At 40.7% G+C, this 24,062-nt stretch overlaps 1 protein-coding gene across 2 annotated transcripts in view; it reads right to left on the bottom strand.

The window, feature by feature from the left end:
• CACNA1I (calcium voltage-gated channel subunit alpha1 I) overlaps window positions 1-24,062 on the bottom strand; it is a 614,989-nt gene that overhangs the window by 154,883 nt on the left and 436,044 nt on the right. For both annotated transcript variants that reach the window (XM_068252020.1, XM_068252021.1), the window contains 7 exons: window positions 19,445-19,513; window positions 19,129-19,313; window positions 14,314-14,440; window positions 12,598-12,723; window positions 12,425-12,514; window positions 10,102-10,294; window positions 1,130-1,281 (listed from right to left, as the gene is read on the bottom strand). In XM_068252020.1, coding sequence (XP_068108121.1) covers window positions 1,130-1,281; window positions 10,102-10,294; window positions 12,425-12,514; window positions 12,598-12,723; window positions 14,314-14,440; window positions 19,129-19,313; window positions 19,445-19,513 — 942 coding nt within the window. The remainder of the gene's footprint in view (window positions 1-1,129; window positions 1,282-10,101; window positions 10,295-12,424; window positions 12,515-12,597; window positions 12,724-14,313; window positions 14,441-19,128; window positions 19,314-19,444; window positions 19,514-24,062) is intronic.

Here is a 24,062-nt window from a genome sequence, read left to right as displayed (position 1 = left end):
TTTACTTACCCCCATACACTGGACTATAAGTCTAGAAATGTAGGTCTGACTCTTTAAATAAAAGTATAGGATCGACTTATACATGAGTCAGACCTACATTTTTGGCTCATAGCCGAGGGGTCGGGGAGTGCACCTCTTACTCAACCTTTGCATAGCTAGCCACAGCAGCCAGCATGCTTTATAGCCCACTTTCTCCCACTGTCACCTTTTGTGTGCAAATGCACCACCTTGTTTAGTTTATTTTAAAATTAGAAGGTTTTAGAGGAATCTATTTCCAACCAACACCGATACATTGATACTACTGACATTCCCATTTGTACTAATTTACCAAGTGATAAGTGACACTTTCTTAGTTTTTAAGTAGATAAATACTAGTTTATCTCCCCTCCCACATTTCAGCTCCTCACTGATTGGCTGAGGACAGTTAAGCGTGACACGAGGCTGAGAAGAGAAATACACCTCACCAGAAGCTGCTGAAATAAGATCTATGCTGTGCTCACAAGTGTTTACAAAGTAAGCTAGATATGTCAGTGCAGTTTCTAGGAGAAAAAAAGACTAAGGGAGAAAATTACTTCAGTCAGAGGCAGTAAAGATGGAAAATGCCTGGAACCATTTTCTCTTCATTTACTACATACAATTCACTGAAATCAAAATGTGGGCAGTACAATACATATGTTATGAAAGTAGAACAAGTATTTATCTACTTATATATGTGTTTGTTTGTTTTTCCCGAGATAGTATGGCTGTCCCTGCTGCTTCAATTTTAAGACATGAAAAACACAATAAAACCATAACCAATAATGATTTTAGATTGACAATCCAGCACTACATTGTCTTAGTATTTTTATGAATTGACTTGGTTTTCCAATCCATTTGATTGGCTTGGCATCTGGTTATGACTCTCGTAACCAATCATTACACACACAGTCAATAAATGGTTTAAAAATAAGTATTAAAGACGCATCTGCTTGAGCTGATCTTTACTTCTACACAAAGTAATCAGGACAGGAACATTGCCTTTTCCATTAGCCCACTAAATTGCCATACATCACAGCTCTACATCACAGTTCTACGGACGTGTTTCCCAGAGATTAGCGGCACTAGCTGAGAAATATAACTTCACACTTACCCTTGGTTGACTGTAGTGCTCCAAGGACATTGTGATAACATTAAGGCAAATAATAATGGTAATGAAAATATCCAAGTAGTGACTGGTGCAGACAGAGTGAATTAAGAGGCGCGCGGGACAATAGGTGGCATAGTACGGGAGTCGCTGTGCTTCTGTATGAGATAGAAAAAAAGGCATATTACAGATCATTAGACGACAGAGAAACTAAATGAAGCTGGGTGATAAAAAAAAGGCTATGTCAAAATGCTTATTACTGAAGACAAGACATAGAACGGACTGATCGAGACACGGACATGACATTAAGGAAATGCCACAGGACTACGGTGGGAGTAATTTGTGACCAGATCAAGCAGCGGAGCTCAACACACCAGATTTAATTTAGTATGCCTTGCTTCTCAGCCTGATAGACACCTGACTCATACTGCAATGTGCAGTACATTACCCAGCTGGCTACTTGTAGATTGTTAATTAAGATAAAGTGGCTACAACTTCCTATTACTAGAAATGCTCATTCGGCTTCTGCGGAATTAAAAGCTCCATATGTACGATGCTTAAACTATTTGGAATGGTATAGAACTTTGGATTTTCCTACAGACTGTGACAGTTTGTGAAGGGTATAAATAATTTTGGACTGGACACTTTTTGCTCAAATGTAAATAAAAGCTGAGAAATTTTAGAGACCAAGGTCAGAAAAAGAGTGGTTATCCCTTCCAAAAAGACCCGAGGTCCAAGAAGACTTTGAGGCTACTTTCACACCAAGACGTTGCGTTTTAGGGGACATTAAGGTTGCATAACGTGCCCCTAACGCAACGCCTGGTGGTGTTGGATGTGGACATCAGAGCGAGCCGCGTTGTGCAGCTCACTCTGGCGTCCGTGATGCCGTGATGCGTACTTTGTGACGCATGTGGCATCACGTGGTCCCGCCAGCCAATCGTCGCACAAAGCGGCCGCTCCAGGAAGTAAACACTGCACGTCACAAAGTGCAGTGAATATGAATTAGCCATGTGCCTGCCCGCTCTCCCCTCCTCCCCAACATTACTGAGCATGTGCAAGCAGTCTAACGCAGCTTAGCCGCCTATAACGTACTGCATGCAGTACTTTCTCTTGACGTCTAGAGTTACAATGTAACGCAAAGTAGGCACTGTGAACAGCCCATTGATTTATCATTACTGTGCGGTGGGCTGCGTTACAGGCTGCTCTAACGTGCGCCTGTAACGTCCCACTGTGAAAGCAGCCTAAAAGAACATAATTGCAAGGAAGGGTGATATAGTACCTCTGGCTATATAAGGCTTATAAATGCAATAAAGCTAAGTAAGTAAAAAACACATCAAATTTTATTTATCACATACAGAATATCAATTTAAATACTTTTTTAGGCATAATTAAAAGTAGGGGGGAAAGAGGTAGAAGCACGGTCAACAGAGCACTCACAGAGTAACCACAGAAATAGCACTAATATATTTCGGAGCTCACTATAAAAAAAAGTTATCGTATATGACATACAGGACTGGCCAGTCCATGTTAGAAAAAAGCTGTTTGATCTAGAGTACATATATCAAAAAATACATATTGAACTCCAATCTCGTTATCTTGAAGTCCCCAAGGCTTTAGATGTCATAGAATCCAGAAAAAGTTCAATCATCAAATGGTAGTTGATATGGAAACCAGAAAATCACTGCTGTAGAGTAGAGTTGAAAAACAGCCCTGGAAACAGTATATTAAAATCAAAGTGTATTTGTAGTCCACCAGGGGAAAGAAGAAACCCCTTATGCAGTCCTCCAAAACTGTTTTGCTGATATGGTACATATTATGCACATATGCAGGAAGTTCTCAAACCCTGGAACATGTTTAAGCACTTCAAAGTCAATAATGGCATGTGCGATTACAGGTTTAAGATTGGCACACCTTACCGTGTGTAGTCTGGGTGCTCAGTCTCGATGCGAAGGCAACATCAATCCAATGTCAATGATACAAGGTCGACTGGCACACCATGTCAATTCTCCTTGCAAGTTTATTGTCTGCACAGCATGACAATTGTTTCGGGGCCACGGAGGGTCCCCTTCATCAGATAAAGTGCAGACATATGTCTGACAGGTATGTCTGCACTTTATCTGATGAAGGGGACCCTCCGTGGCCCCGAAACAATTGTCATGCTGTGCAAACAATAAACTTGCTTGGAGAATTGACATGGTGTGCCAGTCGACCTTGTATCATTAATAATGGCATATGAGGATGTGTCCTCCAAAAGATAGAGAGCCCTGGAACCTGTATGGGTATGATGAACCAAATGGAGTGAATGTCCGCCAGGGGTTAACCCCTTATGCAGTCCTCCAAGGCAATATGAGGTCCTGTTACTGGGCTAGTATATGCTCAACAGGGTGGTACCTTCACATACAAAGTATGCATCATATTGTGAACTGTTCAGATAAAATGGCAAAATTGCACATCACATGAAAGAAAGTTCTTAGGCAGGTCACTTTTGGCCAGTATATCAACCCAATCTTTTAGCAGGAATTCATGTCATGATATGAATAAATCAGTACTTGTCCATTTCAAGTATCCATTATACTCGTCTGGTCCGCCGTGGGGATATAATGCTGTTGCTGTTGGTGCCTGTGGTCCAGTGGTCCATACACCAACAGCATTATATCCCCACGGAGGACCAGATGAGTATAATTGCTATTTCTGTGAGTGCTCTGCTGACCGTGCTGCTACCTCTTTCCCCCTACTTTTAATTATGCCTAAAAAAGTATTTTATTGATATATGTGATAAATAAAATTTGATATATTTTAAACTTAATTAGCTTTATTGCTTATATAACCAGAGGTACTATATCACCCTTCCTTACAACTGTGTTCTTTCAAAAGCAGAGAAATATTTTTTTGCCACAATAATGCCTCTTGTACATGGTTTTATTATCTTTTGGGAGACGCCTATGTCATTTCCCGTCAAAAAATTACTTGCTGGTTGAATAAAAGTAACTTTAAAGTGGAATATAACCCAACATTTCAACTTTGCTCTAAAACATTATTTACAGCATATTATATGCAACCAGCATTTTTTTTTACTAGACCAGCATACATTTAAGTAAACACAATGTAACAAGTGAGGAACGTGACACACACTCTGACTGTGCAGGAGCTCCCGGACACAGAGAGTCACATTCCTCACTTGTTACATTGTGTTTACTTAAATGTATCTATCTAAACTTTGGATGCGTCTGCATTTCTCTCCACGGAACGTTAAAGCTCTGTGTGTAACCCTTTCAATGCTGGTCTAGTAAAAAAAAAAACGCTGGTTGCATATAATATGCTGTAAATAATGTTTTAGAGCAAAGTTGAAATGTAGGGTTATAGTCCGCTTTAAGTAATAATTTGCCCGGGTTATGAATAATTAGGGGCAGCACTGTAGATAAAAACTGATGTACAGTGGTGATGACACTGGTCTGTTTCGTACCTCAATAGGTCCTTTATCAAGTTTTTAGACATAGGAATGTGTTAGCAACAGTAATGATTGTAATCAGCTAATTACGATTACGCAAAATGTTTGCACTTTCGCTTATACGTAATTGTGATTTGTAAATTTAATTGATTTAGTGATTCATCATTTCGCCTACACTATTCCAAATAGACCTTGTAGTTTTTGAGAAAATCGATTTTCAAAATGGAAAGAATAAATGTTTTTTAACCTAACAAATTTGTTTAAAAAACATTTTTCTTTGCATATTTAAAATCAATTTTCTCAAAAATGACGTCTTTTTGAAAAAAAAATTTTTTACTTGTACCCAATACTCTCCAATACATAGGTAGCAATTTGGGTAACAATAGCATGTATGGGGGCTTTGCTATTAACCAGTAAAGTCGGCACAAAATTTCGCAAAATTGCACAAAAATTATGTGAAAAATTACACGAAATTTTGAAATATTACTATTACATATTAAATAAATTACGATTTTCCATGGAATTTCACATTACGATTAGGATGCGTTATTGCGAATTTCGATGCAAAATTTTGGCCCACCACTGGTTAGCAACACATCATAGTTAAAGGATACCCCAACTGAAATGTGACATGATGAGCTAGACATGTGTATGTACAGTGCCTAGCACACAAATAACTAGGCTGTGTTCCTTTTTTTCTTTCTCTGCCTGAAAGAGTTAAATATCAGGTATGCAAGTGGCTGACTCAGTCCTCACTCAGACAGGAAGTGACTACAGTGTGACCCTCACTGATAAGAAATTCCCCTTTTTTTATCTCTTTCTTGCTCTCAGAAGCCATTTTCTGCTAGGAAAGTGTTTTATAGTTGTAATTTCGTAACAGTGAGGGTCACACTGTAGTCACTTCCTGTCTGAGTCAGGACTGAGTAAGCCACTTACATACCTGATATTTAACTCTTTCAGGCAGAGAAAGAAAAAAAGAAACACAGCATAGTTATTTGTGTACTAGGCACTGTACATACACATGTCTATCTCATTATGTCACATTTCAGTTGGGGTATCCTTTAAAAGCCTGTGTCTAACTGCTTATTCAGACCTCTCTCATAATTTGTGCCCTCCCTTCCTCATAACTTGGATTTGTGTGCTAAAACCACTCAAAGGAGACCCATGAGAACTACATGACATCACATCCCCTTCTGCATCATCTGATCACAAAGGACCTGATCACCAATAGGTTGAGATAAGAACACACAAAAATGCATTTATGATCTAAAATGCTCAGACTTTATGCAAGTGTCTTTATTGTTGAGCTCTTTATTTTTTCCCAGTGAAAAAAAAAAGGCACACAAAACCCAATTTACATCCAACATCGTTGAATGTAGAATGGATATAACTTGAAGACACAAGGATACGTAAATGATCAAAATAAACAGAAAAAAAAAAAGATGTAAAACAATGTCGATGTAAATCTGTTAACCCCATTCCCAGCCAGAGAAAGCCATTGGTTAAAAAATAACTTTCAAAAAACTCTGGAGAGGAAGTGGTTAATAGAGATGCTAAAATCCGAATCCGGGTGAAACCCGGATTGTTGCTATCCGGATATCTCCCAGTAAACCTGTGCGGGGTGGGCGGGGGGGGGGGGGGGGTGTTTCAAGATTACCTGTCTGACGTCTTATTCGGTCCGGCCCTCGGCGCCTCCCACAATGCGGTCCACACGCATCACGTGACTAAAAACACTTCCTCCTTCAACCCGGAAGGAGGAAGTGTTTGTAGTCACATGACCGCATCGTGGGAGGCGCCGAGGGACAGACCGAAGAAGACGTCAGACAGGTAAGCTTGAATCCCCCGACCAACCCGCACAGGTATCTGGGTGAAATCCGGATAGCAACTATCCGGATTCACACGGATTCGGATTTGAGCATCCCTGGTGGTTAAAGGGGGATAAGGGCTGGCAAAATACAACAGAGAATTTAAGAAAAGTTTTGGATTGATCTTGCACGTTCTTCTTCCCTTTTCTATCCTTCTTCACTCCCCCTTTCTCATTCATTAAGGTATTCGGGAAGATTGTTGCTAGATTGGGGTCTACTTTACAATTTGAATGCTCAAACAAAATAAAACAAACAAAAACTAAGAACATACATCATAAAGGACATAATAAAAAAGTTATTCCATGGTGAACACCATTTCCATCCTGTGCTTTAGAATACTGAACTGGCAAACTTCGAAGATGTAGTTTGATTTAAAAAACAAAACAAAACAAAAAAATGTAATTGAACCGTCCTGTGATGTGTAGTTAGTTTCAGGCACCATGGAAATACGGGCGCAGGAACAGTGCCGATAGTAGAATATTGGTTAATTTGCCGATACTCTACTATTTTAAGTGTTCATCTTTGTTATTGTTACTGACATTTTACTAGAGCTTAATCTAAACCTACTTCTTCAGAGAACCCTCCACTACTGATACCTAACCCTCCTTATCTTAAGACCACCTTTGGTGGTGCCTAAATCTAAGACCCCCCAGGGCATGCCTAACCCTAAGACCCACCCTGGTCGTGCCTAGCCCTAAGACAGCCGGGGTGGTGCCTAATGCTAAGACCCTCCCACACAAACCTCCTTCCATATGCCTAACCCTAACTGCCCCCCTCCCCCCGACAAACCTCCTTCCTAGTGTCTAACCCTAAATGTACCCCCTGCAGCAAAAATAATTACTGGGTGACGCCTGGCGCCCGAATGTCCCCCTCTGTCACCAGCTTTAATACAAAGGAAAACCAGCAAAAAAAACCCGATTATTATCAGGTGTCGCTTGAAGTCCGAATTGCCCTTTTGGTGCTGACTTGCCGATATTTTTCAACTGAAGTCTATGGCAGCGGCAGATTTGTTTAAATGCAACAGGCGCCCAATTTGTCTGATACCCCTGTAATACACAAAGCAGCTACTGTGCTGCAGCTCAAATATGGAAATGGTAGCACATGTAGCCATTTAAACCAATCTTACTGTAAGTCTCTTTCAAAACCAGAGAGATCCTTTCTCAAGCACAGACTAATTACTCACTTGTCTCTGCCTTTACCTTTATGAGGCTATTTGACCATGCAATAACTTTGTAACTCCAGCCCAAGTTCTTCCAGTTCATTATGTCAAAAGTAAAGAGGCAAAGAAACGGAGACCTAGACTGTGTCTTTCTGGGACACTGCATTTCTCGGCCTGAAGTTGCAGTTATGGCTTAAAGAAAACCTGAAGCAGTTCCTTGGGGGGCAGATGGGACACAGAGGCATGTCCTCTGCCTCATGACATGCCTCTGTGTTCCCACACCACCCCTCACTGCCCCCCCCCACCACCGCCTCACTATAGCCAACAAAATTGGCAACAATATTTGTCGCTATCTCAGAGGGTAAACAGAGGAGAGGGATTCCCTGTTCAAAACGCCCGCCAGGGGTGTTCCTGCAGGGTTTTCAGAATTGCCATTGGGCAGCTCTCTCTTCCTCGCCACACCCCCCGCCTGCTTCCCCGCCTCCCTGCATGCAGGGAGAGAGAATGAATCTCTCCTTTCAACATCGTGACCCAGAGGTCACAAAAGTGAAAGTGGGCCACTGCGGCCCACAGGAGTGGCAGAGAGCGGCAGTTTTGGTGGCTTCCTGATCCGTCCAGCCCTCCGGATCAGGTACCATAATTGTTTCTTAGTTTTATGAGCCCACCTCGGGCTCTCTTTAACAAACTGAATTTAATGTAATGATTCAAAATCAGCTGATGCAAATAAGCTAACACATGGTGCTAGTAAGTGCTAAAGGGAGGACGTGATTGCTGCATATTTTAGATGCTCTGAGTATATCAGGATCACTGGCTCCTAGTAAGGGAAACATTGGGCCCGATCTAATTCACTTTTTCTCCTGAGTTTACTCCTAGGTGATAATATTTCAAACAGTTCATTTGTTTTGATAAATTATTAGATATAACAATTAAATAATGTATACAGTCTGCTGTCTGCTCCTGGAATGTGTATTTTACACTTGTTTACTAATTAACTATGCCACTGAATTCCCTGGGAGGAGGAGAGGGGTTTGCTCTCATAACTGTACAACTCTGCAGTGATGTTATCAGGTCAGAGATAAATAAACAGTGTTTTCTAAGATTTTTTAGGGAGAAGAGTGCAGAGACTTATTTTCACGTCATAGGGACGGGAAGTGGTTAAACATATAAATATGTCCCATGTATTTGTTGTACAATCACGATTTCCTACTCTTACTAGAATCCCTCTTTCTGATGTGGGTGTTCCAATCAGAATGTAACTAGGAGGCCTCACGTCTTGCTGCTTATGTTGGAAAAGAGCTATTACAATTTTATTATGCTTACAGAAAAGAAAAAGCTATGCAGACATGATAAGAATGCCAGCAGAGATGCCATTAGTGATATTAATAAGGTATGATTAGCAGCTGTAATCTCAGGATTTACGATAGCAGCTCGTGGAGCATTACCTAGCAATTTCTATATGTCACCGCTTTACTATATTATTTTCTCAGGAGAGTGCGACAAAAGAAATATCCGTAGTTAAAGTACATATTAGATCTGCTTTGCATTGTGTTCTGTGCTAAAGATCAGACTAGCGTGGCCCCGGACTATGAACCTGGTTCTACCATGTTTGTGCCGTGAATTTTCTATTTGCTATGGAGATATGTGAAAATGTACTTTTATTAAAGTATTGAAAGCGAGGTCTTGTCCTGTCTTGAAAAGAAGATCCAAAAACAGAATTTTGTACAAGCTTTCAAAACCCCACCTCTTCCTTCTTCAGGCATGACACAGAACTGGATCAGGAATGTAGAGAACTGGATATTAAAATTAGAAAAGGACTGGGTCTTGACCTGTGTTTAAAGGCTATAAAAGCTCAATTCTTTATTGTATCATAGCATAGGAACACACAACATTTCAGCACATAGGCCTTTGTCACTTGACCCATTGAAAAACCCATTGAACTGCAGATATCAATGGATGAAAACAGGCAGCGATAATAGTCACCTGAGCACAGAAACCCGAAAGTCTACAACATTTAGGAGTCTTGGGTTCACCTCAGTCTTGAGAGTGACATGATTTCAAACATCAACATTACCACCGAACACCTAAAGGGTTGCTCGATGGTGGAGGTAAAACCAATCCTCCCAGAAGCAGTCTTGGTAGTATTTGTATTTTTGCCTAACTAGGTAATGCATAACCTGGAAAGGGGTTCCCTATCAAAGAACCAAAAATAAATAAATAATCAAATAATTGGTAGTTTTACTTAAAAAAGAAGTCTAACCGAAAAGTTTGTAAAGTAGTCCACAATTTTAAAGATGTTTTACATACAGCAACAATCCTCAATATATACTGTATATATGTATATATACCCTCAGGGATTCATATAGAGTGGTGGTCTAGGCCTGGAAACTGAGGATTAAATGTGCATGGCAGATCATGGACACTAATAGTGGCACTGAAGGTGGGAGGAAGAAGATAGGAAGAAGTTTTAGTGCCTACGAACCGACCAAACACTTAGGCTTTTTCTTACTCCTTCGTTTTTTTTCCAATCGTCTCAGGCGCTTCTCTTCCCGTCTTCGGGCTTCTTCTGCTTCTTGGTGCTGACGGCATTTGTGGAAATTCTCTACCACTACTCCCACAAACATATTAAGTACAAAGAAACTGACAATGAGCAGGAAGGAGATAAAATAGAGCAGCATCCATGGATTGTGATTGGTAACGGGCTAGAAGAGAAACACAAAACACAAGTCGTAAACTTTTACAACGTTTATTAAAGAGCCTTGTCGTTCAATTAAAGGCATTAAAGCAAACCTGTGAGATCCACAGGTCATTACTGTATACTTACCTTAGATACTTGCCTCAGTAGAGGGAATCCACCAGAGGTTTTCCAAAGCCTCCCCCTGACCACTGAGACCCTCAGAAGTTTGCAGCTGCGCTACCATATGCAAATGAGTAAAGCTGCACTGTGTTGGTGCAGGATGGCTTGCATCTGCGCATTAGCATGGAGCCAAGCCCGTTCAGCTCTATTTGCAAAGCCATCGGTGCCTGCGCAGTGTGGCCAAGCTTTGTGGACAAGCCCCTGTTAACCGCTTGAGGACCGTAGGCTTACACCCCCCCTAGTGGCCAGGCTATATTTTACACTTCAGGGCTCTGCAGCTTTAAGGGCTCACTGCACAGCCATAACACTTAGAACACAAATGAATTTTGTCCCCTTTTCTTGCCACCAACAGAGCTTTCTGTTGGTGGCATCTGATCGCTGCTGCTATGTTTGTTTGGTTTTTTTATTAATTTTCTTTCGATTATTTTTTAATAAAAAATCCTATTTTTCTTTAAATTTGACTAAGCATCACCCTCCCCGCCCCCCTTCCCAAAAGCCAATCAGTGTGATCAGCCTATTAGAGCCGATCCCTTTTGTAGCCAATGGAGGGGACAGCTCAGTGTCAGAGCTGTCACTGTACAGCACTGCTATAGATTGCAGCGCTGTACACAGAAATAAAAGGTTCTTTTTTGCTGTTTACAGTCTGGTAGCGGCAATCTCTGCTGACAGACTGTTGACAGAGCAAAACTCCATCATTCAAGTGGGAATGCACGCACATTGGCACGTGGGATCCCCAGAAAAACACGCCCCCAGAACTCCACGCCAATTGGCAATGAGCAGTCCTGGCGTGGAGTGGTTGGCAATAAGTTAATGGGCTTTGGAGGGTCCCAGCACATGAAGGGCAAGTAGGAGGGGACAGGGAAAACCTCAGGATTATCCAAAGGCTTCCTTCTGCTTAGATAAGTATTCATGTGGGCCCTTTTTCAACTGAGGTACACTTTAAAATGATACTTTACTAAATGTAACTTAATAGATAAAATTGCTTCTATTTAAAAATAATCATAATTTACAAAATATTTAGGCAGTGCTTTCCCATTGTAAAATCTTTCCTCTCCCTGATTTACATTGTGGAATTCATCACAAGTGCCGACACCTATACTGCTGGCAAGTGCATCATTGGGAAATGTTTGTTGCGTGTTCCGAAGTGAGCAGAAACAACACATGGTTTCCCAGAATGCTCTATGGTCTATCTGACCATGACTATGGTCTACCTGTCTTAATCAGAAAGAGGAAACCTTTTGAGAAGGTAAGAAGCATCAACAGCACTTTTAGTAAACAGTTCTCCTTCAGGATATAGTGTTGGAGTCATACACTTAGATGAACTACAGCGTTCTAAAAATTTTTGCTTATGTCACTTATGGACATCACTTCTTTTAAATGAATTATAATAGAGAACTGCAGTAAGGAATACTGAACTGATTAAGGGGGAAGAAAATGGCAATAAAATATTAAAGTGTACCCGAGATGCCATTTGATATGATGAGATAAACATGTGTATGTATAGTACAAAACATATTAATAACCAGACAGTTTTACTTCTTTTATTTTGATGCCTGCCTGAAAGAGTTAATTTCTAGTCATGGAAGAGACAGCTTCTGTCAGGTCGGTACTTTGTTGGGTATACAGCAAACATCATTGATAAGCAAAATACAGCCATAAAAGTTTTCCTGGCAGAATACAACTTCTAAAAGCAGGGGGAGTTAGAAAAAAAGTGAACAGATCACATATTTTTATTTAGGGACACTTAATAGGCTGCCACTAAGCAGAGACAACAAAACATTCAATGTACTTTGAAAGTGATAAAATATAAAATAAAACCATGGGATATCTAAAAAAAAGGTCATTTTTTAGGAGTAGGCGGAAAACTACAATTGATTATCTCATCAATTTATTTTCACCTCGGGTTCACTTTAAATCATATGAAATAGCATTTTGCGTTTCTCAAAAGCCAATTTTAACTAATCCAGAGTAGTACCTGCTGGTTCACAGCAACTGCATCCAATCCATTGTACATTATGTTCACCCATCCATCTTTTGATGCCAAAACAAAAAGCGACATTAAGGCCTGCAATAAAAAGAAATAAATAATCAGTATATTCTCCACTGATAGGGAGGGATTACAGTGCTCATGTTACAAAGAGGTTTTACCTGCCCTAAATTATCGAAGTTGTACTTATGATGCACCCATTTATAATTGGCTGCTTCACAGTCCGACTTGTTGGTGACGTTTCGAACATCTACACCAAGGCAGTAGAAAAATTTACCCTTAAAAAGCTATAAGGAAGAGTTAGAGAGAGATAGAGAAAGAAATGAAATAAACTGACGTGACATGTTGTTTACTACATTTTTATATTTATTACATTGTTATATTATTTAAATATAAATTATATTATGTACACATATAACACAGCAGAAATTAGGCAGTAAATCCATTAAACATGGTTAACCCCCGGCAATCCATGGATCAAACAACAGTCCCTCCCGGGGTGGTATCCAGGTTCTCCACAACAAACTAAATTCATGAGTCTGCTGTCCTCTCTTTTAACTCCCTCCCTTCTCGTCCCTCTCTTTTGATGAGTCATGCTGTTTGCTCTCCTCTCTGTGTACTCCTTCCTCACCCCTCTCTTCTGATGAGTCATGCTGCCTGCTGTCCTCTCTGCTAACTCCCTCCTCACCCCTCCCTTCTGATGAGTCATGCTGTCTGCTCTTCTCTCTGCTTACTCTCTCCTCACCCCTCCCTTCTGATGAGTCATACTGTCTGCTCTCCTGTCTGCTGACTTCCTCCTCACCCCTAACTCCCTGTCTGCTCTCCTCTCTGCAAACTCCCTCCTCACCCCCTTCCCTTTCAATTAGTCCTGTTGTCTGCTCTTCTCTCTGCTTACTCTCTCCTCACCCCTCCCTTCTGATGAGTCATACTGTCTGCTCTCCTGTCTGTTGACTTCCTCCTCACCCCTCCTTTCTGGTGAGTCATGGTGGCTGCCCTCCTCTCTGCTAACTCCCTCCTTAGCCCCTTCCCTTCTGATGAGTCATGCTGTCTGCTCTTCTCTCTGCGTACTCTCTCCTCACCCCTCCCTTCTGATGAGTCATGCTGTCTGCTCTCCTGTCTGCTGACTTCCTCCTCACCCCTAACTCCCTCCTTAGCCCCTTCCCTTCTGATGAGTCATGCTGTCTGCTCTCTTCTCTGCTAACGCCCTCCTCACCCCTCCCTTCTGATGAGTCATGCTGTCTGCTCTCCTCTCCCCCTTTGCTTCCAATGAGTCACGCTGTCTGCCCGCCTCTCTGCTAACTGCCTCACCACCTTCCCTTTTGATGAGTCATGCTGTCTGCTCTCCACTCTGCTAACTCCCTCCTCACCCCTCCTGTCTGATGAGTCATGCTGTCTGCTCTGCTAACTCCCTCCTCACCCCTTAATTCTGATGAGTCATGCTGTCTGCTTTCCTCTCTGCAAACTCCCTCCTTATCCCCTCCATTCTGATGAGATATGCTGTCTGCTCTTCTCTCTGCTAACTCCCTCCTCACCCCCTTTCCTTCCAATGAGTCATGCTTTCTGCTCTCTTCTCTGCTAACTCCCTCCTCACCCCCTTCCCTTCCAATGAGTCATGCTGTCTGCTCTCTTCTCTGCTAACTCTCTCCTCCTCCCTCCCTTCTGATAAATCATGCTGTCTGCTCTCTTCTCTCTGCTAACTCCCTCCCTCCTAATCCCATCCCCTCTGATGAATCATGTTAAACTTTAATATTAAGGCATACTCAAAAATACTGCAAGTAAACAATATTTGACATCCTCTTAATCATCATATTGTATTTATGAAATAATAATAATAATTATAACAATACATATTTGTGCAACAATGCAGACTCCAGTACCTGCACCCCAAGAATCCCAAAAATTATGAAGAAGGCACAACAAATGAGGACAATGTTCCCGATTGGTTTTAGGGATGATATTAAGGTTTCCACCACCAGTTTCAGTCCTGGAGCTCTGCTGATTACTCTAAATGAAAGGAAAGAAGTAATTGAGCTTATATCAAGCTATTGCAATAAATAATTTATAATGCAGTTTTATAAAAACAAAAATATAAACTGGAGCATAAAAAATGCAGTGCTTAAATTCTACGCATATGTTAAAGTTGACCTAAAGGTAAATGTGAAATGATGAGATAAACATATACACATATGATACTAGGCCTGCTAAGAAATTATGTGAAGTCCTTTTCTGATTTCCAGTACAGGAAGAGTTAAAAAAAACTTGAGTTGCTATCTATGCAAAAGAGCTTCTCTGTTGACTAGTGAAAGTCAGTTCTGTTTTCTGAAGAGCTAAAACAGCCAAGAAACAGTGAGAGATAGCTTTATATAAGGTTTTACTGCAGGAAACTTCAAAGGGTCATTAGCTCTGCTTGTTTTCCAGCTTAAAATATAGAGTGTGGATTCTAAACTGCAACTGTAACAGTCTAATGCAATATTATAAAAAAAAACTATATAGCTGAAAATAAAAATGTTTATTTTCTCTTCAAGTTCACTTTAAGTACAACAATGGCTTAATATTTCCTGTAGCTGCTCAACGTGTAGCTGCTCAACGTATGGACTTCAGTAAATTAATTTTATCATGGTAACACCAGAAGCTAGAACCCCAAGATTCTGCTCCGAATTTTCCTCTCATCAATTAACACCATCAACTAAAGCAGTACCGATAATAGCAATAATTATCATAATGCAACAATCTGTAACTAGAGATGTAGCGAAGCAGTTCTCAGAACTGCTCCCCGTGAAGCTATGAGCAGCCTAACCCCTGTACTACTTCCGTGTCGCAGTGACCCGCAGTAGTACACATGCCCTGGGCCGGATGCGTTCATTAGTACGCATGCCCTGGCCTGGCGATGCGCGTCCTTGATTGTGTGCGCCTAAGGCCGGGCACGCTTTGTGATGTCACGCTCATGCGTAGGGCGTGCCCGTCATTGTGACCCGGAAGTAGTACAGGAATCAGGCTGCCCATAGCTATTCGCTGGCGAAGTGTTCGCCAACATCAGTGCCTGTAACCAATAACTGTTTCTTTTTCCGAGATCAGTGAAATGTTATTTGTCATTATTGATTACTGTACATTGCATTGCTCTCAGTAGCTTTTAACCAAACTTACCAGCTAATTATCCAAAGGAACTATATGAATAAACTAGTTGAAAGGAAAATGTCTACTTGGCTCTATTACACAATATTTGTTTGGCCTCCTCCGTTACAGTATATCATACCACATGTGACGGCCCGTATGCAATTAACTTTTCTCCAGAGTTTTCTACTAAGTGATTTTTTCAAACTTGTCAATAAAATGCTTTTTAACCACTTGAGAACCACAGTGTTAAACCCCCCCTACAGACTAGGGCATTTTTCTGTAAATAGACCACTGCCGCTTTAAGGCTTCACTGCAGGGCCATTCAACTCAGCACACAAGTGACCCCCCCTTTTTCCCCACCAACAGAGCTCTCTGTTGGTGGGGTCTGATCGCTCCCCCAGTGTTTATTTTTTATAATAAATATTTATGTTATTTTTTTAATATATAAATTTACCTATTTTTTTTTCCTAGCTCCCTCCCTCAGTCAGCCAATGACGGCGATCAGCTTTTATAGGCGTCAGCCTATGATAGCCAATCACTCTCCTGTGTCCCTCGGGACAGCTGTGTCACACAGCTGTCCCCAGTACAGCGCTGCCTTAGATCGCAGCGCTGTACAGCCTAAAACAGTCTCCGAGCGCGATCGCTGCTGGGAGACTGAGAGGAGCTCTGCCTTCCAAGTGGAGATGCGCATGCATCAGTGTGTGCGATCTCCTGCTAGCCCCATTGAAAGATGTTCATACCAATCGGCGTGGAGCGGTCCTGGGGCTGCCGCCGCGTTCACGCCAAATGGCGTGGAGCGGTCGGCTAGTAGTTAAATCAATCGTACTTTGTCACATACTTTGTGGTATTTTTTTCAATTGCAAAGTGCTGAAAGGTTATAGAAGATGAAAAAATTTCTCCTAGGAAAAAACTCAGGAGAGAAAGTTAATTGCACATGGGCCGAGTAATTTTGTCCTTTTATCCAGCGGTTTGAGCTGTCCAGGCCCATATGCAATTCACTTTTTCCCCCACGTTTTCTCTTAGGTGATATTTTCACATCTTGTCAACAACGTATTATAATCCAATAGCAAAAAAGTACTTTTAACCAACTGTTGGGTACCTTTTAAAGAAACACTGAAGCCAGCTTTAAAATGGCTTTTTCCCTTTTATTTATCTGAGGCATGTTTCCCCCTGTGAAAACGCCGCTATCCCGCGGCAGAATGAGAGGTCTTTACCCCCATATCCCCCTGCAAAATCCACGACTTTCTTGGTCGTGGATTTTGCTGCTCATGGAGGCAGAGCTTTTGGCAGCAGCTCTGCCTCCATGCTCGTCTATCAGCCGGCGGATCTCCACCTCTTCCCCGCCCCTCTCAGTGAAGGAAGATTGAGAGGGGCGGGGGAGAGGCGGAGATACTGGCTGATAGACGCGTGTAGAGGCAGAGCTGCTGCTGAAAGCTCTGCCTCTACAGGAAGTGCTCCACGAGTGTGCCCAAGGGGATTTGGGGGGTAAAGACCCCTCGTTCTGCCGCGTGATGGCAGAGTTTTAGCTGGGGTAAACATGCCTCAAATAAATATAAGGTAAAAAGCCGTTTTTAAACTGGCTTCATAGTCTCTTTGAGGTGTAAAATGCTTAAAGGTTATTTTAAAGAGATTCTGAAAATTATCTCTGGCCCATATGCAATTCACTTTTTCTCCTTAGTTTCTCATAGGTGATATTTTTACACCTTGTGGTTAACAAAATACCCTTTAAACTACTAGAAAGCAAGAAAATCCTCTGAATAATTTTGATAGTACTTTTTTCCACCTACTTTATGGTAATTTTTTGATTGCAAAGTGTTGAAAAGTTATTTTAAAGAGAAGATGAAAAAGGAGAAAATTCAGGAGATAAACTAAATTCTCATATGAACCCTGGGGCCATGTACAATTCACTTTTTCTCCTGAGTTTGCTCCTAAGTGATATTTTCAAACATGTCAAAAAAATGAATAGCCTGACAAGCACCACACTATGCCAAAATATATGAATGTGTGAAAAAAGTATATCTTTATTGAAACATCACAAGGTTAAAAACATATAAAAACAAAACCATGGGTCTGGGGTCCCAAATAGTAATGAATAGTTGATAAATGCACCAGCACTGATAATACATAACAAGGTAATACTACAGTGCATATAGTAGTAATATGAATACAACAAACTCTCGCCAGTGCCAGACAATGTTATACAACAACAAATAACAACAATAATTCTATGTTCCAAAAAATACGAGATAATATAAAATACAATGCAACAATGCGATGAGGTAGTATGTATGACAAGCAGAAATATACAGGACAAAGTGCCTCCTCAGAAGCGGGCGTTTTCCCGCGAGGTGCACTAAGGCATTCCGAGCGCCTGGGGTCCCCAGTCTTACTCTCTTGTGCCATCCATTTGTGAGTATTTTGTTGTTCCTCTACACATTTTTTGTTCCACAACGCTACTCTGGCGCATTTATTCTTGGCCAATTCTTTGCCACTTCACAGGGTCATATATTGCATTGCGGTTTTTGCACAAGAGTATATATTTATTTTTCACTTGTTGCACGTGTCACTTTGTCCTGTATATTTCTGCTTGTCATACATACTACCTCATCGCATTGTTGCATTGTATTTTATATTATCTCGTATTTTTTTGAACATAGAATTATTGTTGTTATTTGTTGTTGTATAACATTGTCTGGCACTGGCGAGAGTTTGTTGTATTCATATTACTACTATATGCACTGTAGTATTACCTTGTTATGTATTATCAGTGCTGGTGCATTTATCAACTATTCATTACTATTTGGGACCCCAGACCCATGGTTTTGTTTTTATATGTTTTTAACCTTGTGATGTTTCAATAAAGATATACTTTTTTTCACACATTCATATATTTTGGCATAGCGTGGTGCTTGTCAGGCTATTCTTTTTCTTTTGAGAGTTTTGCCATATCTATAGTTTATAGCACACCTAGGCCTTATTATTTATTCAATATTGTAGTGGTGCTTGTTTCCAAATATTTTTTTCCATGTCAAAAAAATGAATGTGAAACAACCAGCCAGCAAAAAAATACTCAAAATAATTTTGATAGTACTTACCTACTTTTTGGTACTGCAAAGTGCTGAAAAGTTATTCTAAATACAAGTTGAAAAATTATCTCCTAGGAGAAAACTTGGGAGAAAAAGTGAATTGCATATGGGCCCTTGTGTCTTAATGTGTCCTAGCCTCAAAGTATTTTTTTAAGGGGGCCTGCGCTCTTGTGTGCTTTACTTGCTGGTGTGTCCTTCTGAAACATTACATCATTTACAAAAAAAGGATATAAATAAGACTATTTAAATAAGCTTTACACATTCTCTTTTGAGAAGAGGCAATCTGGTGCATAAAATAAAAGGTTAAAACAACATTTGAAGTTGGCTTATCTCCAATTCTCCATATGTTTTATTTATATATTTGGCTGGCTGGCAATGCCCTTCAATTATGCAAAACTTTCTGCTACATCGAAAAACTGGACCTTTTAGTTAAAGAGCACTTGTTGGTGTTTATTAATTAGAAACACCCGTAAGAATCTGTTGGATCTTCACCTTAGAGGTCGCAACGTTCGTAGAAGTCGTAGCACCCTCAGAACTCCAAGAATTTTGGCACCGCCAGCAGATGCCACAGATACCACGATATCGATGAGAGACACAAACACGAGAAATCCATCTAGGATGTTCCAGCTGCTGCGGAGGTACGCCTGGTCCCCGAAATACAGTCCTAGAGAGACCACCTTCAGAAAACAAGGAAAGCCAGTGGAATATTATTATTATATTATCACAGAACAAGATCTGCAATTCCACGAACGGAGAATCAATATAAAAAAATGTATACTAAAGGGTTGTATTTGCATAAGCCACATACCTTCAGTGTCATTTCAGCTACAAAGATAGCAGTAAAAATATAGTTTGATATACTGAGAAACAGCCTCTCCTGCAGGGGAAAGAGAAATAAAATAGCTAATAATGGAAGAAGCAAAATACAAAAAAATAACCATTTATGAAAAAATCTTACGATGAATAACTTTAATGTATGAAAATAACATTCTTCATGATAAATACTAAAACAAGCCTTACTAGAGAAACTCACTCTTTATTTGGTTATTTTTCTATATGCCTTATACAAAGAATAGAATTGATTATATTCATAAAGCGGGTATAGATACAGTGTAAGCAGCCTGTCAATCCATCAGCTCTAATACAACTCTCTGCCTCCTGCCAATTAGAGATGTGAGCGAACAGTTCGCCCGCGAATCTCTATGTGGCCATACTACTTCCGGGTCGCTATGACCCTTAGTAGTATGGCTGCGCTGGGCCGGCAGTGAGCGTCTTTGATCGCGCGCCTGTTGCCGGGCACTCTCTGCGCATGAGCATGACATCACTCATGGCGTCACGCACATGCGCAGAAAGTGCCCAGCAACAGGCGCGCAATCAAGGAAGCGCACCGCCGGCCCAGCGCAGCCGTACTACTAAGGGTCATTGCGACCCAGAAGTAGTAAAGGGTGAGGGGTTCGCCGGCGAATGGTTCGGGAACGTTCGCCGACATCTCTACTGCCAATCCTTACTTAAAGAGACACTGAAGCGAAACAAAATATATGATATAATGAATTGGTTGTGTACTATGAATAATTACTAGAAGATTAGCAGCAAAGAAAATATTCTCATTTTTTTATTTTCAGGTATATAGTGTGTTTTCTAACATTGCATCATTCTCTAATATGTGCAGATTACACAACACTCAGCATTCAAAATGATTCTTTCAGAGCAGTCTGTGAACTAATGACCTCTCCTCTGGCCGAGAAAAAGAAAACAGTTGAGATAATAAAAGTCAGATAACAGCCCTCTCCACGACTTTGAAAGTCGTAGAGCTTAATGGCTTTTTTGCATAGAGATAACAACTGGAGTTTCTTAATTCTTCCTGTACTAAAAACAATTAGACTGATGTGTCTGATCTTAATGTTTTATTTCTTAGCTGTACTACACATACAAATCATAATATCATAATTTTTTTTTCGCTTCAGTGTCTCTTTAAAGAGGTGAGAATAATGTAATAAAAAAGTGTTTCATTTTTACAATAATTATGTATAAATGATTTAGTCAGTGTTTGCCCATTATAAAAACTTTTAAATCCCTGATTTACATTCTGACATTTATTACATGGTGACATTTTTACTGTTGGCAGGTGATGTAGCCGCTGCATGCTTTTTTGGCAGTTGGAAACAGCTGTAAACAGCTATTTCCCACAACTCAGCAAGGTTCACAGACAGGAAACTGCCAAGAGTACATACTTTTCTTGTTTCTTGTGGGAGGGGTTTCACCACAATATCAGCCATACAGCGCCCCCTGATGGTCTGTTTGTGAAAAGGAATAGATTTCTTGTGTAAAAGGGGGTATCAGCTACTGATTGGGATAAAGTTCAATTCTTGGTCGGAGTTTCTAAACAAGGAAGTATGCATGGATGGACACGTATTTTATGTATGATGCAAGGATGTATGCCTTCTACAAACCCAAGAGATTTGATTGACTAAATGTACAACGGTGATGCCATCATTTGGGAAAAATCTGAATTTACAACACGTGAATTGGTTCACATTTGTCAAGTCAAAAAATATATAGTTAGAAATTATAAAGTTTTAACGCATTAGCAGCTTCAATAGGGTTATCTCGTCTGAGATACATGCACTGCATTTGACCTCAGTCAGCAGAACACGTTGTGCTGTAAATTCTTGGAATGCTTTGATGTCTCTCTGCTAGAAGAACATATAGAGACCGAAAGCAGAAGTTTTGTGTTATTGTCTCACTCTGCCCCCTTGTGACAAGTGGCCATAAATACACATTACAGTACCAAATTAAGTAGGGAAATGTAACTAAGAAGAAATACATAAATGTTCTAAAATAAATTGTCCTGGGGCACTTGTCAGCCTCTAAATAAATTGGATGCCATTTTGAGAAACACTACACTACAGGCTCGCCGTATGTGTTCACAAATGGTGCATTCCTGCTTTGTATACCCAAGAGTATGATCTATTCTTCCCACTAACAGGAGATTCCTATAAGGCTAATCTAAATGAATTCCAGTTTCTAGGAAATAGTTATTTTAAGTTTACTAGAGTAATAGTGCACCCCACATATCTTCTTTAGGAAAACTCTGGTTCTCTTGTTTTACCACCACTGCTCATTTTGGCAAGCCTGCCTTTTCTAGGGGCTAGACCAGGCATGGGCAAACTTGGCCCTCCAGCTGTTGAGGAACTACAAGTTCCACAATGCATTGCAGGAGTCTGACAGCCACAGTCATGACTCATAAAGGCAAATGCATTGTGGGACTTGTAGTTCCATAACAGCTGGAGGGCCGAGTTTGCCCATGCCTGGGCTAGACTCTGTCCCTTCTGCTGATTACATCTACATGGCATGCAGGGAACTTCAGTGCCACAGAGGTCACACAACTTAACCCGATGCTCATTGCCTATGCACAGAACTTTTAAAGTACCTAAAGTTTCAGCTGATGGTCAAGCCATAGTACTAGTAGCGCCGTGTATAGCATGGGATTTTTGCCTTTGAGAAGCGCGTTTGAGTGAAACGACCATCAGGCAACGTTTGTGGCCTACACCAACCAACTGCTCATGAAGCAGGTACACCGCTTGTACAGTCTGCAATCTGCTATAAATAGTTTGTACATCCTCACGGCATTCTGGCTTCTTCACCCGGCTGTTCCATGGCTGCTGGGGGCTTGGCAACATCACCAATGTTGTATCTTGCTAAACATGGTGTTATCCTTGCTAGATTCTTCTACATATGGTTTAAAATCCACCATCCAGGAAACATTTATCATCCAGACAGCTAGCTCCTGTCTATGTTTTCTTAGATTGTATTTACATTATGAAGTTTGGTCAGTTATTGCCAAAGATGTTAGTGCACCCGGCCTGCCACAAGGGTTGCATTACTATAGAAAGTCAACCGATCTTGCAATAGGCAACACTAACGGCTGGGCTATCCATAGACACTGCATTTTTGCTAAGACTTTATCTGTGGCAGTTTGTAAATCCCATTGATCCAAATGATTTCCTTAACGGTCTTCAATAAAAGGAGGCAAAGGTAGAGAATATGATTCAGCATCTTCAGACTACAAACGCTTAGATAAGCATGTTCTAGTGTTGCTCTTCCAGTGCCAGTTCTGGTTTGTACGATGAATGTTGTATCTCAACAAATCCTCTCACAGGTCCAGGGGTCATATTATTGCAGAGAGAAACAGGGAAGGAAATTGTGTTTCCACTTTACCTCTGAAGGAAATCCTTTTGAATGTTTCAGGCAATAAAAAGAGAACAACTTTTATAGAACTGGAAACTTTACTTTACTCAACTAGTAGTTGAGAATTATCAAGTTTCTCTCATTCCAAAGCAAACAACTTCTAGTGTCACATTTAACCATTAGCAGCTTCAATAAAGTTATCTCATTTGAGATAAGTGCACTGCTTTTGAACTCCTTGTGCTGAAAATTCTTGGAATGCTTTGATGTCTCTTTCCTAGCAGAAAATATAGAAACTGAAAGCAGAAGTCCTCTGTTATTGTCTCACACTGACCCCTAGTGGCAAGTGGCCATAAATACATATTACAGCAGCACTAATTAGAAGCAAGGAAATATAACAAACAAGCCTCTAAATAAATTGTCTGCTAAAGGGTTAACGGTTTAGTCATTTCCTGGTGTACTACACATAGCAGAGCTCTGCTTACAATGCAAGATTGAATCGTAGATCTGCTTCCCTAGTTATTCCAAGATCCATGCATCGAATTCTCGTATGTTTAGCCTTGCTTTGCAGATACGCTCCCTTGGGAGATTGCTCCATGCTTACTTGGAGAAATGAACCTCTTATCTATAGAGGTTCATCATAATGGTCTTACCACGCCAGTTCCTTGACACAAAATGCTGTTATAACTAGTTCTTCAAGAGCTTTGGAATTTTGCTGACATTTACAGAAAATAAATGAATGGAATGTTTACTACCAATCAAATATTACAGAATAACTTAAAGGGAACCTGAAGTGAGAGGTATATGGAGGCTGTCATATTTATCTCCTTTTAAACAATACCAGTGGCCTGGCAGTCCTGCTGAACTCTTTGGCATCAGTAGTGTCAGAGGCATTAAGCTTGCGATACAGACAGCAGCTAGTTCTTTTCTCCATTGATTGCATGATGAAGCGGGACCTTGCCTGTGAAACGTGTTGCATATTGGAGCTACAAATAAATGTTATTTTTGTAATAAAATAACAAATCCTTGTCTGTTTAACCTTGAGGGAGGTAAGGCCACCAACCTACCCCTTTAAACTGTTTTTAGACGTTTTTACTCTACATTGGCGCCTCTGTTCAAACCTTTGTATCTAGTCTAGTCTACCCCTGGTGGAGGGGTGTTATCCCCAACTTTCCTGTCTACAGAGAGTGACTTCTTGTACCTGAGTGGAAACAAAAAACAATGAACACCAAAGCCCCAAT

The sequence above is a fragment of the Hyperolius riggenbachi genome, chromosome 9 (assembly GCF_040937935.1).
Source record: "Hyperolius riggenbachi isolate aHypRig1 chromosome 9, aHypRig1.pri, whole genome shotgun sequence".
Taxonomy (NCBI): Eukaryota; Metazoa; Chordata; class Amphibia; order Anura; family Hyperoliidae; genus Hyperolius; species Hyperolius riggenbachi.
The sequence above is the reverse complement of the archived record's forward strand: the minus strand, read 5'-3'. Positions and strand labels throughout refer to the sequence as shown.